Below are 13,164 nucleotides of genomic sequence, written 5' to 3' on the forward strand. Positions count from 1 at the left end.
CAACATCCCCACAGCCCCTATGACCTGTCCTTTTGTCTCCTCGCCTTCAAGACCCCCTGCCCCCGCCGTCCCCCAACCTCTCCTGTGGGTGTGGGTCCTCCCCAGTCTCCATTCTTCCAGAGAGTCTTCCCAGGACTACTCCCACTCCCTAGACGGTGGCCCATGGCCTGTCACTTCCATGCCCTCCTCCTCCTCCTCTCATGCCGGTGTCGGCTCCCTTACCTGTTATCAGCAGCCATATGCATCTTCTACCTCTTAGGGCCTCCAAGGTGAGCCCACACCAGACACTGGCTGTCCAGAGAGTTTTTCCTCACTGCCTTGGGATACCTGGGCTACACAGCCTGCGCCGGATGAGCCTTCTCTGGCCAGGGCAGGGTCTCCTCCTGGACTCCTGAGCCCCAGATGACTGGGTCTGAGCAATCTGCCCCCGACCCCCCAGCTCTCACCTGGATTGGGCCTGGCTGGGCATTCAGGAAAACATACCTACTCTCCTGCCCCTCCCACCTACTCTGCCAGCAGCTGGGCCCCCTTGCTCTGATTCCTCTTAGTCATGCCCCACAGACGAAGGATCTTCCTGCAGTTGAAGGGCAGGGATCATAAGCAGTGCACATACCCATTTCATCCTCACAACTCCCAAGGCGGTTGCCACTATCTTGCTTCTACTGAGGCTGAAGACATTTAGGGCCTCGCCTGTTGCCACACAGCTGAGTGGCAGAGCCACACCCAGGTCAGTCTGGCGGCAGCACGTCTACTATTAGTCACTGCACTGGACACCCTCCCAAATGCCCCTACAACTGCCTCAGTCAAGGCTCCCTCTCTTCCCATGTGCCGGTCAGCTGGGCCTCAGACAGGTTTACTCTCTGGAATGGGGGAACAGGGCAGAGGCCAGGGCGTGGACACAACCGTTAGGTGCACACGAGGGCCAGAGGGCTAGAATGGTCAGGGGGCATCTCCCAGTCCACCCTGACTGTGTGCCGTTGTCTGCCAGGGAACAAAGAGTGACCGGCACCATTGTCTTCATCCTGACGGGCATCTCCGTCTTCCTGGCTCCTGTCCTGAAGGTGAGGCTCTACACCCTCCACCAGGGCGCCATCCACCTAAGAAAGCACTGGCCTGATGCCTCAGAGGTGGGGAGAGGGTCTCCACGTGGACCCTAAAGAGGCAGGACCCAAAGAGATGTTTCACCACTGTCCTTGTTTTCTGGAACATTGCATCGCTTATTAGCACCAGGCAATCCTCACTACTCTTTCCACTCCTCCCAGGGTCCATCCTCCCCTTTCTGGAGATGCTCCTCTGTCAGAAAGCTTGGCCAAGTTCCAACCTGTTGTTGTTGTTGTTGTTTTTAAGATTTTATTTATTTATTTTTTAGAGAGCGAGAGAGAAACAGCATGAGAGAGGAGAGGGTCAGAGGGAGAAGCAGGCTCCCCGCTGAGCCGGGAGCCTGATGTGGGACTCGATCCCAGGACCCTGGGATCATGACCTGAGCCGAAGGCAGACGCTTAACCATCTGAGCCACCCAGGCACCCCCTGTTGTTGTTTTTTTAAGATATTATTTATTTATTTGTCAGAGAGAGAGCGAGAGTGCTCACAAGCAGGGAGAGCTGCAGGCAGAGAGAAAAACAAGCTCCCTGCTGAGCAAGGAGCCTGATGCAGGACTTGAGCCCAGGACCCTGGGATCATGACCTGAGCCGAAGGCAGACACTTAACTGACTGAGCCACCCAGGCATCCTTGGCCAAGTTCCATCCTTGCTTAGATCAGGAGCTTCCTGAGCTGGTTGTGTCTCCACATTGTGGTTTATGGCTCACTAGACATCTCTTTGCTCACTGGTTTTCTGAAGTTTCAAACTTCTGAGGAGAATGTTTCTGTAGATTTTCCTGTGTCCTGTTCTCTGCTCCTCTGTCTTGCATGTCTTGGGCACAAAACTGATTTTTTCCCCCCAACACAGTTTGGAGATCCTTTGGCTCACATCCCTCCAGACCAACTGGAAGAGATGAAATCAAATGAGAGTACATTCAGAGTATGCGTCCACGAATACTCTTTCTGCTCAGGTTTCTCCATCTCTCCAATTCAGCCACTTACCTACTGTGTTCATTTGCTGCATACAATACCACAGACTGGGCAGCTTAAACAACACTTACTTTCTTACAGTTCTGGAGGCTAAAAGTTTGTGATCAGAGTGTCGCTAGCTTTGGTCTCTTCTGAAGCCAGATATGGGGAAATGTTAATTATTACTCTGGCCAACATGGAAAAATTTCCATGGGTCCGCATGGCCAAGCACTCTGATACTGTTTTTGTATTCAGTGACAAATGATTTGAAAAATCCTACCCCCCCAAAAAAATCTTACCCATGTTCTTTGATAATAAGTGTAGAAAAAATATAATATTTTATTCACCACCAATTAATCTATTTGATAAATTTTATAACAGAGAAGACCTATCTAGATTTTTATTGATCATAAGATTTAGGATTTCTTATTTGATTGTATTAAAGTACATAAAGTATATATTTTCATTTTATTTGTATTTTTATACTTTTTTTTTTTTTAAGATTTTATTTATTTATTTGACAGAGAGAGAGAGAGCGAAAGCAGGAACACAAGCAGGGGGAGCGGGAGAGGGAGAAGCAGGCTTCCTGCCCAGCAGGGAGCCCAATGTGGGGCTCGATCCCAGGACCCTGGGATCATGACCTGAGCCGAAGGCAGATGCTTAACGACTGAGCCACCCAGGCGCCCATTTTTTATACCTTTTTTTAAAGATAGGCTTTCAGAGGAAGTCAACAACTTTGCACATACTTCTTCAGAGACTGAATCCACCCAGAACTGCTCCTGGGAATGAGAGCTCAAGTGTCCTTGAGGCAGACCTTCCCCGTCACAACCTGACAGCTATCCAGATGTCTTCCATCTTTTTTTTTTTTTTTTTTAATCTATTTGACAGAGAGAGAGAGAGGGAACGCAAGCCGAGGGGAGCGGGAGAGGGAGAAGCAGGCTCCCCGCCGAGCAGGGAGCCCGATGTGGGGCTCGATCTCAGGACCCTGGGATCATGACCTGAGCCGAAGGCAGCCGCTTAACTGACTGAGCCACCCAGGCGCCCCTGGATGTCTTCCATCTTAACCAAGCAAAATAAAATCGTTTCTAACAACAGCAACAGAAAAAAAGATTGGCTTTCAAAATTGTTCTAGTTAAGTGATTAAAGCATTATCACTAGCTGACACCAGTACTAATTTTGCCACTAGTGCTAATTTGGCAAGATAACCAAAGATTTGCAAATTGGTGACGATGGCTGAAGACTATCACTGATCTTCTAGCAGTAAAAATCACTGTGTCTGAATCAGTACAACCATCCCTTGTGAGAGAGATTTCATCCCTTACTGCTCAAAGTAGTAAGGCTAATTTTAGGTTAAAGGGAAGATATTTTGTATAGCCAGTTCAAGAAAAATATAACTTAACCCAGATCTGAGGTTCTAGATTTAATCCCAGCATTTATTTCCAATAAGAAAAATCTTCCAGGGCGTCTGGGTGGCTCAGTCGGTTAAGCATCTGCCTTTGGCTCAGGTCATGATCTCAGGATCCTGGGATTGAGCCCCACGTCAGCCTCCCTGCTCAGCAGGGAGTCTACTACTCCCTCTCCATCTGCCCCTCCCCCTTTGCTTGTGCTCTCTCTCAAATAAATAAAATCTTAAAAAAAAAATTTTCCAAAAAGCTTATTTAACTTTTGCAACAGTAGGTTTACCCATGTCTGTCAAATTAGGCATAGCTGAGTACATACCAGATTCAGAGAACTTACATTGGAGAGCCATCTACCTAAGACATTAGTTGAGATCTTTAATTTTTTTAAGATTTATTTATTTATTTGGGGGGGGGGACAGAGGGAGAGGAAGAGAGAGAATCCTCAAGCAGACTCACTGCTGAGCATGGAGCCCTTCTCAGGGCTCAGTCCCAGGACCCTAAGATCATGACCTGAGCCGAAATCAAGAGTTGGACACATAACTGAGCCACCCAGACACCTTGGATCTTTAATTCTTGTTTATATAGCAGGGGAGAGATCACTTTGGTGCTACAAATTTTAGAGGGTACAAATTGGATCCTAATTATTAGTGTTTTTATTTTTATCAGTGTTTCTAAATTAGTTATTAACTATACCTTTGTCCAATTCCTTCAGTAGAATTCTGCTCTAGGGCTTCTCAAATTTTAATGTGTATAAAAATCACCTCGGAGGGGCACCTGGGTGGCTCAGTCGGTTAAGTATCCGACTCTTGATCTCAGCTCAGGTCTTGATCTCAGGGTCATGAGTTCAAGCCCTGCATTGGGCTCTCAAAAAAAATTTATATATATATATATACACACACACACACACACACATTTTATGTATATACACATATATATACACACATTTTATGTATATACAATTTATATATATATATAAAATTTATATATATGTATATATGTGAAAAAATATATCTATGAAAAAAATCACCTGGGAATCTTATTAAAGATACTAATATAACACTGTATGTTAACTATTCTGGAATTAGAATTAAAACTTAATAAAAAAAGATACTGATTCAGTAGGTCTGGGTAGGACCCAAAATTCTGCATTTTTAACAAGCTCACAGGCAATGCCAATAATGCTGGCCCAAAGACCCCACCTTGAGCAGTAAGGGATGAAATCTCTCTCTCTCAATGGATGGTTGCCCTGATTTAGACACAGTGATTTTTACTGCTAGAGGATCAGTGATAATCTTCAGCCCTGTCATCATCAATTTGCAAATCTTTGGTTATCTTGTCAAATTGAGGGCGTTGGAGGATGACGTGGCCACATATCTGACAGGTGGCATGAACACCTTACCCATTCAGTTCTGCAGATCCCCTGTCCTTCCCAAGCCCTGAAGGGTTGTCCTGTTTTGTTTCATGTTTTGCTCGCACCTTGCCACCGTTCTTCAGGACTGTAGATTTCAGCATTCTGCCTCAGAGGTACCCCTGGCCATATCAGAAGCCCCCCCTCTGAGCCCCATGAGTTCTCGTGGTCTCAGCTTCAAATCATATGGGAAGGCTGCAAGATCAAATGTCTTGGATTGAGGTTTACAGCATATGGGTCCAAATCATGGTTTGTGTTTAAAAAATGAACCCAGTCTAACTTATGTTAAAAAAAGGTTACTTATTTGGTTGGATTTATGGACATCCTAAGTGGCATCTAAAAGTTGAGCACAGGACTTAGTATTGGCCCACATGTTCCAACATGACCACCCTAGAACCGAGGCAGAGCCTTGTTCACAGTGGCAAGCCAAAAGGGCAGATAAAGGGAAGGAGGAGGGGGTGCTGGGTGGCTCAGTCGGTTGAGCGTCCGATTCTTAATTTTGGCACAGGTCATGATCTCAGGGTTGTGAGATTGAGCCCCACATCAGGCTCCATGCTGGGAATGGCATGGAGTCTCCTTAAGATTCTCTCTCTCTCCTTCTCCCTCTGCCCCCCCCCACCACTCACACATGCACATTCTCTCAAAAAAAAAAAAAAAAAAAGTGGGGGAGGGGGCAGGATGAAAGAAGCAGAAACACAGCTTAGAGGGGCCCCTGGGTGGCTCAGTCGTTGAGCGTCTGCCTTCGGCTCAGGTCACGATCCCAGAGTCCTGGGATCGAGCCCCACATTGGGCTCCCTGCTCGGCAGGAAGCCTGCTTCTCCCTCTCCCACTCCCCCTGCTTGTGTTCCTGCTCTTGCTATCTCTCTCTGTCAAATAAATAAATAAAATCTTAAAAAAAAAAAAAAAAAGAAACACAGCTTAGAGAGACAGTAGAAAAATACGTCAAAAGGCTTCTAAAGAATCATAATGATGATTGTAGAACAGTATGAGTGATATGGTCCCATTTTTGAAAAAGCTAACAAATTACCTGTGAGCATGATCAGAAAGGAAAGATGCCCACCAAATCATTAGCGGTTAGTTGGCAATTAGTGGTGGTTGGTTTATCTATACACATCTGTTTTGCTTCTTTTTTTAATCCGATTGTGTAGGGTGTATAATTTTTGTTAATCAGCACCTACTCTCTGCTGATGGAGGTCAACTCAGTAAAGGTCCCCAGAGCAATGAAGCTTTGTGGGGGGTCCTCAGCTGGGGCTGGAAGGGGGAAGGAGCTGACAAGAATAAGCAGGGGGCTTTCTATGGAGCTTTCCCATGTTCCAGAAGTTGTGTCTTCAGTCAAACCCCATGGCTTCAGCAGGGATGGAAGCAGGGCGGCCAGGCTGGGGGAGCCGCTGCCCAGAGAGAAGGGGGCAGGGCAGCCCTCCCCATCGACACTGGCTCCAGATCTACTCTCAGAGGCTCAGTTCCCCTAAACATCCAGCTCCTTCATGGCTTGGGGAAAGCCAAGGCAGACCAGGTTGCCTCCGTGACTTGGCAGACGCTGTCATACAGAACAGGGCAGCCAACAGCCTGCCCCGGGCAGAGACCCATTCGAAAGCTCTGCTTCCCTCTCTCATTTCAGTACATCCCCATGCCCGTGCTGTATGGAGTCTTCCTCTACATGGGCGTGGCCTCCCTGAATGGCATCCAGGTAAGGCTCTCCCCACCCCACCGAGGCCCAGGCTGATCTAACCAGAGTCAGCTCCCCACATCTGCTGCCATATTACCGAAACCCCAAGTGCTTGCTTCCGCAGTTCAGTGGGAAAATAATGGTGATAAAGATACTACCATTTACTGTGTATCAAATAAAATCACTATAGCAGGCCCTTCATAGGTGTTCTATAATGAAATCTGTGTAAGTAGGTGCTGTGATCCCTATTTTACAGACGAGGAAACAGGTTCAGGATTCACAACCCCGATGGGGCTGACTCCAGTGAGCATTTCACTACATCTCTCTTCTCTAAGGCAACTCTAGCGGAAGAAAACATTTTGTTTTGTTCTTTATTTAGCACGATACACCACATGTCTTGGCTGTCTTTGTGTTGCAGTTAGTTGCATTTTCCTTGAATGGGGGCAGTGTTCCTTTGTGGCCGCCTCCAGCGCTGTACCCTGCAGGCAGGGTTCAGGCCTCCTCCCCTAAGGGCTCCCTCTGTGTCCTCCTAGACCTGCAGTCCCCCTCCTGTGCATTCTTAGTCCAGACAAAGGGCTACCTCCTATGAGACCCCACCGCGTCACCCCTTCCCGCAGTCCCAAGCCCCCAGCAGGGCCACCTCCCTCACGGGGTCCCCACTGCTGGCTGAGCCTCGCGCTCTCCGCCAGTTCTGGGAACGCTGCAAGCTCTTCCTCATGCCGGCCAAGCACCAGCCGGACCACGCCTTCCTGCGGCACGTGCCCCTGCGCCGGATCCACCTCTTCACGCTGGTGCAGATACTCTGCCTGGCGGTGCTCTGGATCCTCAAGTCCACGATGGCCGCCATCATCTTCCCGGTCATGGTAAGGTGGGCGCGGGCTCCCCATCCTGCTTGGCCGATGGGGCCTGGGCAGGCGTCCCCAGGAGGGAGGTCCGCCGTTGCAGATGGCCTGACTCTCAGGGTCACAGAAGCAAGCACAGAACAGAACAAGATTCGGGTCGTGAGTCCAGGCCAGATAGAGAGGGGAGAGGGGGGCAGTGCAGGGGGACGGTGCGGGAGCCTGTGGGCTAATGCTTCGGGAAAGCCCTGGGTGGGCCCCAAAGCCTGCAGTGCTGGACTGGGGGCCAAAGTGAGTACACAGAGGTAGGATTTGAAATGTGCCCACCTGGGATTCTCAACCCTGGGGGACCATTAGAATCACTTGGGAGCTTTTTAAAACTGCCCAGGCCTCACCCCAGATCAATTAAATCAGTATCTCTTGGGGAAACCCAGGCATTGGTGTCTGTAATAAGTCTCTGCAGGTGGGCATAAATGTGCAGTCAAGGTTGAGAACCACCACTCTAAGCAAAGGGAAATGGATCCTCCCCAATAGGGCCCTCATGGGGTTTAGCGATAACAAGGGGAAAGGAAAAGAAATTATAGTCACCATTAGCATGTGTGGAGTGCTGTTTAATTTAATCCACAGCAGTAGTAGTAGTACTAAAGTATACTTTAAGTATACTTTAGTACTACTACTAATCCTATTTTACAGGTGAGGAAACTGAGGCTCAGAGGGCATGTGTGAGTGACCCAACCATACAACCAGAAGGAGCTGAGCCAAGATCCATACCCTCCCCCTATTGATTTTTTTTAATTTACATGCAGTAAAATTCACTATGTGGTTCTGTGAGTTTGGACAAATGCACAGATTAGTGGTTCCACAACTACAGTCATGATACAGAACAGTTCCATCATGCCTAAAATTCCCTCATGCCATTTGTTTTTTTTTTTTAAGAGAGAGAGAGAGAGAAAGAGCATGCATGCGCGTGTAGGAGAGGGACAGAGAGAGAATCTTAAGCAGGCTCCATGCCTAGCAGAGAGCCTGACAGGGGGCTCGATCTCACCACCTGGGCGGAAATCAAGAGTCGGACACTTAATCGATTGAGCCAGCCAGGCACCCCCCACCCCCTGCCATTTCTATGCAGACAGTGCCTCTTCCCACCGCTACCCCTAGCAACCACTAATTTGTTTTCAGAGCCAGGATTTTTAAAACCCAGGTCTGTCTAGCTCTCAAGCTCTACTTGCTCCCAAGAAGCAGGTCAGTTAGGAACCAGAGTTAAATCCAGCTGGCTGGTTTTCTCCCTGACCTCATTTAGTGGCCGGTTCTTGGTAGTGAAGGGGCAATATTTATAACTAGTTACCCTGGGCCCATTGAATTTATTAAAAGGCCAGTATTTAATCCTTCCCCAAAGCACACATTTTTCCCTTTGTGTATGCTGAACAGAACCAAACTTTCTAGACTTTACTGTAAAAATTCCTGATATCCCAGTACACTTTCTTGAGTGTACTTTATACTTGTTAACAGAGAGATTGGCAGCCCTCAGAAATAAGGACAGAGGGACAGTGGGTCTCAAAGCGTGATCTCTGATCCAGAAGTATCAACATCTCTTGGGAAACTTGTTAGAGATGCGGATTCTCAGGCCAGACCCAGACTTGCTGACTCAGAACCTCTGGGGGTAGCCCCCAGCAATATGTGTATTAACAAGCCCTCCAGGTGTTTTGGTGGAAGCTCAAGTTTGAGGATCACTGATCTAAAGAATAACTGTAGGAGTTCTGTAGCCCTTGGTCTCTGCCTGGCTCCGAACCAGCTGTCACAGGCTCTGTTCCCTGGCTCATTGGTAGGCTTTGCCATTCAACTGAGGAAAGGCCAGATGAAAGGAACCAAGCGGGCAGGTGGTAAATGGTGGTTTGTCGGAGCTCTGAGATGGCCGACAGAGACCAGATAAAGTCCCTAAACATAGCTGACTGAGGGAGAAAAAACAATGCCTGAGTTTGGGGTCTTGAGCCCATGGTTTTCTCTGAACTCTCACCACAGATCCTGGGCCTCATCATTGTTCGAAGGCTTCTGGACCTCATCTTCTCCCAGCATGATCTGGCCTGGATTGACAACATCCTTCCAGAGAAGGAGAAGAAGGAGACAGATAAGAAGAAGAAGAGAAGGAAAGGGGCCCATGAGGACAGTGATGAGGAGGTGGGGAGGATGTGAGGCCAGGGCTGAGGGAAGAGATCAAGAAACCCTCCCTCCACTTCTGCCCAGGCCAGGGAGAGGGTGGGCTTTCAGGTGGCCAGCTATGATCACCTGGGCCTAGTGTGGCATGGGCTGAGGCTTCTGCCTGTGTTGGTGTGGGGTGCTGAGAGCTCGTCTGCTTATGGGAATATCCTCAGGGTGGGCCACAGTGAATGAGAACCCCCCCCCCCCCACAACCCAGGGAAAGGCTGGTTGCCACACCCATTCTTTCCCATTTCTGTGAGCTCCCGGGGCTGTTATCAACAAGCAGTGCAGGTCCTTGATGGACAGGGCAGAAGACTCAGCTCCATCATGGGGGAGGTTATGAGGACTGACCTCCAAAGAATGGAGCAGGTCTCGGGGGTAGAGTCTGATGGGCACCAATTAGTAGATTAAACTCCAGGACAGGTGGAAGGACTGGGAGCAAGGTTTGCTTGGCCTGCCTCTGGGGTATTAGGGAAGGTGGGCAGAGAGGCATATGTCCTCACTGAAAGGAGAGTGGCTACATTCCCCAGATGCTGGGGACCACCTGGTTGCCCCATCTACTCTTCTCTCATGCTCCCTCCTCATCCCACTTCCAAAACACTCAGGGAGTCAACAGACAGAAAGCCAGTCCAACTTAGAGTAAATCACGAAATGTGAACAGAAAGATTGTCTAGTTCAAGTGCTCATTACAGGTGATGAAACGATCCTCCAAAAGGGAAGTGGTTCACCCAAGATGGACATGTGGTTAAATGTCTAAAGGGAATGAAGAATCCTGACTTTTTTTAATTTTAATTTTTTAAATTTTATTCATTTGAGAGAGAGAGCAAGAGCGGGGAGAGGGGCAGAGGGAGAGGGAGAAACAGACTCCCCACTGAGCAGGGACCCCAATGTAGGGCTTGATCCCAAGACCCTGAGATCATGACCTGAGCTGAAGGCAGATGCTGAACCAACTGAGCCACCTAGGTGCCCTGTTTCTGACTTTGATCATTTCCAATATGCTAAGCTGCCCATGCCATCTAGCAACATGCCTGGCTCCCATTCTCCCAGGTCTGACCTGAACCCACATCTCTGTATCCACCTGGAACTGTTAACAGTGATTTTGCCTTTTGCAGGTCAAAGCTGTCCATGGGCAAATCCTTGCTGACTGGTGGCAATCAAACCATCTTCTGATGGTAGTGATAGACCCAAACTCCCCTGGTCCTTAATTGCTTTCCTCTTCCAGGGAGAAAGAGGCCCATCATTCATTCACATGTTTTTCATTGATGATTTAGATGGTTTGCAAAGACAGGCCTTGAGAACAAAGAAACTGAGAGTCTAAGTGCCTTTTAAAAACAAATACTTACTCTTTAATTGATTCATTCAATAAATATTTGAGTGGCTACCACGTGCCAGAAACTATTCCAGGGTTGGGGAAAAGCATGATATATTAATGGAAAAATGGGATTCAATTTGCACAAATCCACTTTACACATGTCTTTACAGCAACACCAGCTATTGTGTGAGATTCACTCCTGATTGGTTACTATGACAGTTGAAACTGTTCTGATAAATAATGTTCCTGGAAGAGTGTCCTGTTTAGGACAGCAGGCTAACTGTGATTGCCCCCCACTGAGCCCCAGAGTATTTGCAGCACCCCCTAACTGTTGAGACTGGAGATAGAGAGGATGGTGGTTGGCACATTGTGGATGCATGTATTTTCCATCTCTTGGCAACAAAGTCAAAGCTGTTGAATTGGTGGTGTTTATCAGCTTTTCCCACTGTTTCTCTCCAGCCCCAGTTCCCTCCTCCCTCAGTTATAAAGATTCCCATGGAAAGTGTCCAATCAGATCCCCAAAATGGTATCCACTGCATTGCCAGTAAGTAAAACACATGGTGTCTCTCCCTTCCTACTTACTACTAATTCTCCACCTCTTCCTCCAAGGAACTTCCATCTTTAACTCAGGGGGACCGAATGGTCTTAGATGCTAGAGGACTCCTCTGGTAGGCAGAGTTCAGTGAGAACTGGGCCACCAGGATTCAGACTTCAACCAATGGAATCCCCAAATCAAAGCCTGCAGGTGCCTGTGATCAAGCTTCACTTCCATTTAGGCAGAGCCCCTCATTCTTTCCTTGCCCCTGGTGCCTCCTGATGCCTGTGGAGCCACCTGGCCCTCTCTTCAATGGTTTCAGACCACATGGATCCAAACATGACCCGCTGAGCCTCCCAGGCTTTCCAGTGGTTGCTGAAAATGATTGAGGGTTCAAAGCCAAGCTGAGCTGTCCCCTTTAGAGAAACTGGTAGCATAGCATTTGGATCATAAATTAGCAGGGAAGGTCATAGAGAAGTTCCTCCTGCTGAAAGGGAGGCTGCCTGGGAGGGATCGGGCATTGCTCACGAAGATCCTGGGGGGTTCTATGGCTGCCTTTACCCCCTCCGAGCTTCGGCACCCTACCAGAGGACAGTCCTGTCATCAAGACCACAGCCTATCCTTGGAATAATCAGGAAGATCCCACTTGAGTCCTGACCTCGGTGTTCCTAACATAGGGCTTGAAACTTTCCAAAAAGACCCAGATTAGGATCCTGCCAGGGCCCTTGAGGGGCTTCCCATCACACTCTCCGTCATTAGTACCTCTTCTTTTTTAGTTGCTAACTCTCCTTCCTTCTCCTTCCCATTTTGTATTCTTCCATCACCCTTCCTTACTCTGCCCTGGCCCTCCCCCACACCCACCTATCCTGGCTGAGAGCCCTCTGGAGAAGGAGTAACTGAGCCAGAAGTCATCCATCCTGATTTCCTCTTGTGTAGTGTTGGCTGTGGGGATTAGAGAACAGGAAGACAAGAGGGAAGCACTGGAGAAAGGTTTTCTCCAGCGTCCTCCTCAAACCTGCTCTACAACTGACATTTTAATTTTCCTGCCAGGAAAAAGATCTTCCAGTTGGAGTTACTCATTCTGATTCTTCCTTCAGTGACTCAGAACTCGACCGGAGGTAATGGCCATGAGGTAGACTCCTTGGGTATTAGGTAAGAGACTAAGCAGTGGCCAGGAAGGCGGAGGGACTAGGATTTCCCAGGTTAGCCAGTGTCTCCGTAAAAGGCCTTTGCTGGTCCACCTTGGGAGACAGGTGGTCAGACCTGATTATTGGCGTCAAGTAACAAATATGTCCTTTTACTGACATGTCATGATTACACAAAGGTCTTCTACTTTAGAAAAGGAAATTACAAAATACTACGTAAAATTGAAAACACTGGGGGAAAACAACATAGAGAAAAACTACACATGACTTAAGTATATATTACTGAATGCCAGGATAAATGAGCTCAAAGATCAAAACGCCAGATACTCCAGTAATATGTGGAATAAAGTAACAGCATGGTTAATTAGCAAAGGTCAGAAACCTAACTAAATATCAAAGATTAAGTGCAGCGTGGAACTTCTGATCTCGGAGCCGTGAGTTCAAGCCCCAGGTTGGGCATAGAGATTCCTTAAAAAAAAAAAAAAAAATGGAGAGAATAGTCAAGAAAGGATTCCAGGCCGTTTCCAGGGGCCCCCGTGCCTACTGTGATACCTTAGTGTTCTTAATGAGAAGCCATGAGAAAAGTGAACAACTTGATGATTGAAAACAAGGAGGGCTC

The 13,164-nt window shown here is 48.0% G+C and overlaps 1 protein-coding gene across 1 annotated transcript in view; it reads left to right on the forward strand.

The window, feature by feature from the left end:
- The window catches only part of SLC4A5 (solute carrier family 4 member 5), a 106,599-nt gene that overhangs the window by 92,108 nt on the left and 1,327 nt on the right, over nt 1–13,164 (forward strand). The window contains exons 23-29 of the mRNA XM_035001273.1: nt 989–1,061; nt 6,474–6,542; nt 7,211–7,384; nt 9,377–9,532; nt 9,923–9,931; nt 11,325–11,409; nt 12,451–12,518. Of these exons, the coding sequence (XP_034857164.1) occupies nt 989–1,061; nt 6,474–6,542; nt 7,211–7,384; nt 9,377–9,532; nt 9,923–9,931; nt 11,325–11,409; nt 12,451–12,485 (601 nt within the window). The 3' untranslated portion in view covers nt 12,486–12,518. The remainder of the gene's footprint in view (nt 1–988; nt 1,062–6,473; nt 6,543–7,210; nt 7,385–9,376; nt 9,533–9,922; nt 9,932–11,324; nt 11,410–12,450; nt 12,519–13,164) is intronic.

The sequence above is a fragment of the Mirounga leonina genome, unplaced genomic scaffold (genome assembly GCF_011800145.1).
Source record: "Mirounga leonina isolate KUSES-001 unplaced genomic scaffold, KU_Mleo_1.0 Mir_125, whole genome shotgun sequence".
NCBI lineage: Eukaryota > Metazoa > Chordata > Mammalia > Carnivora > Phocidae > Mirounga > Mirounga leonina.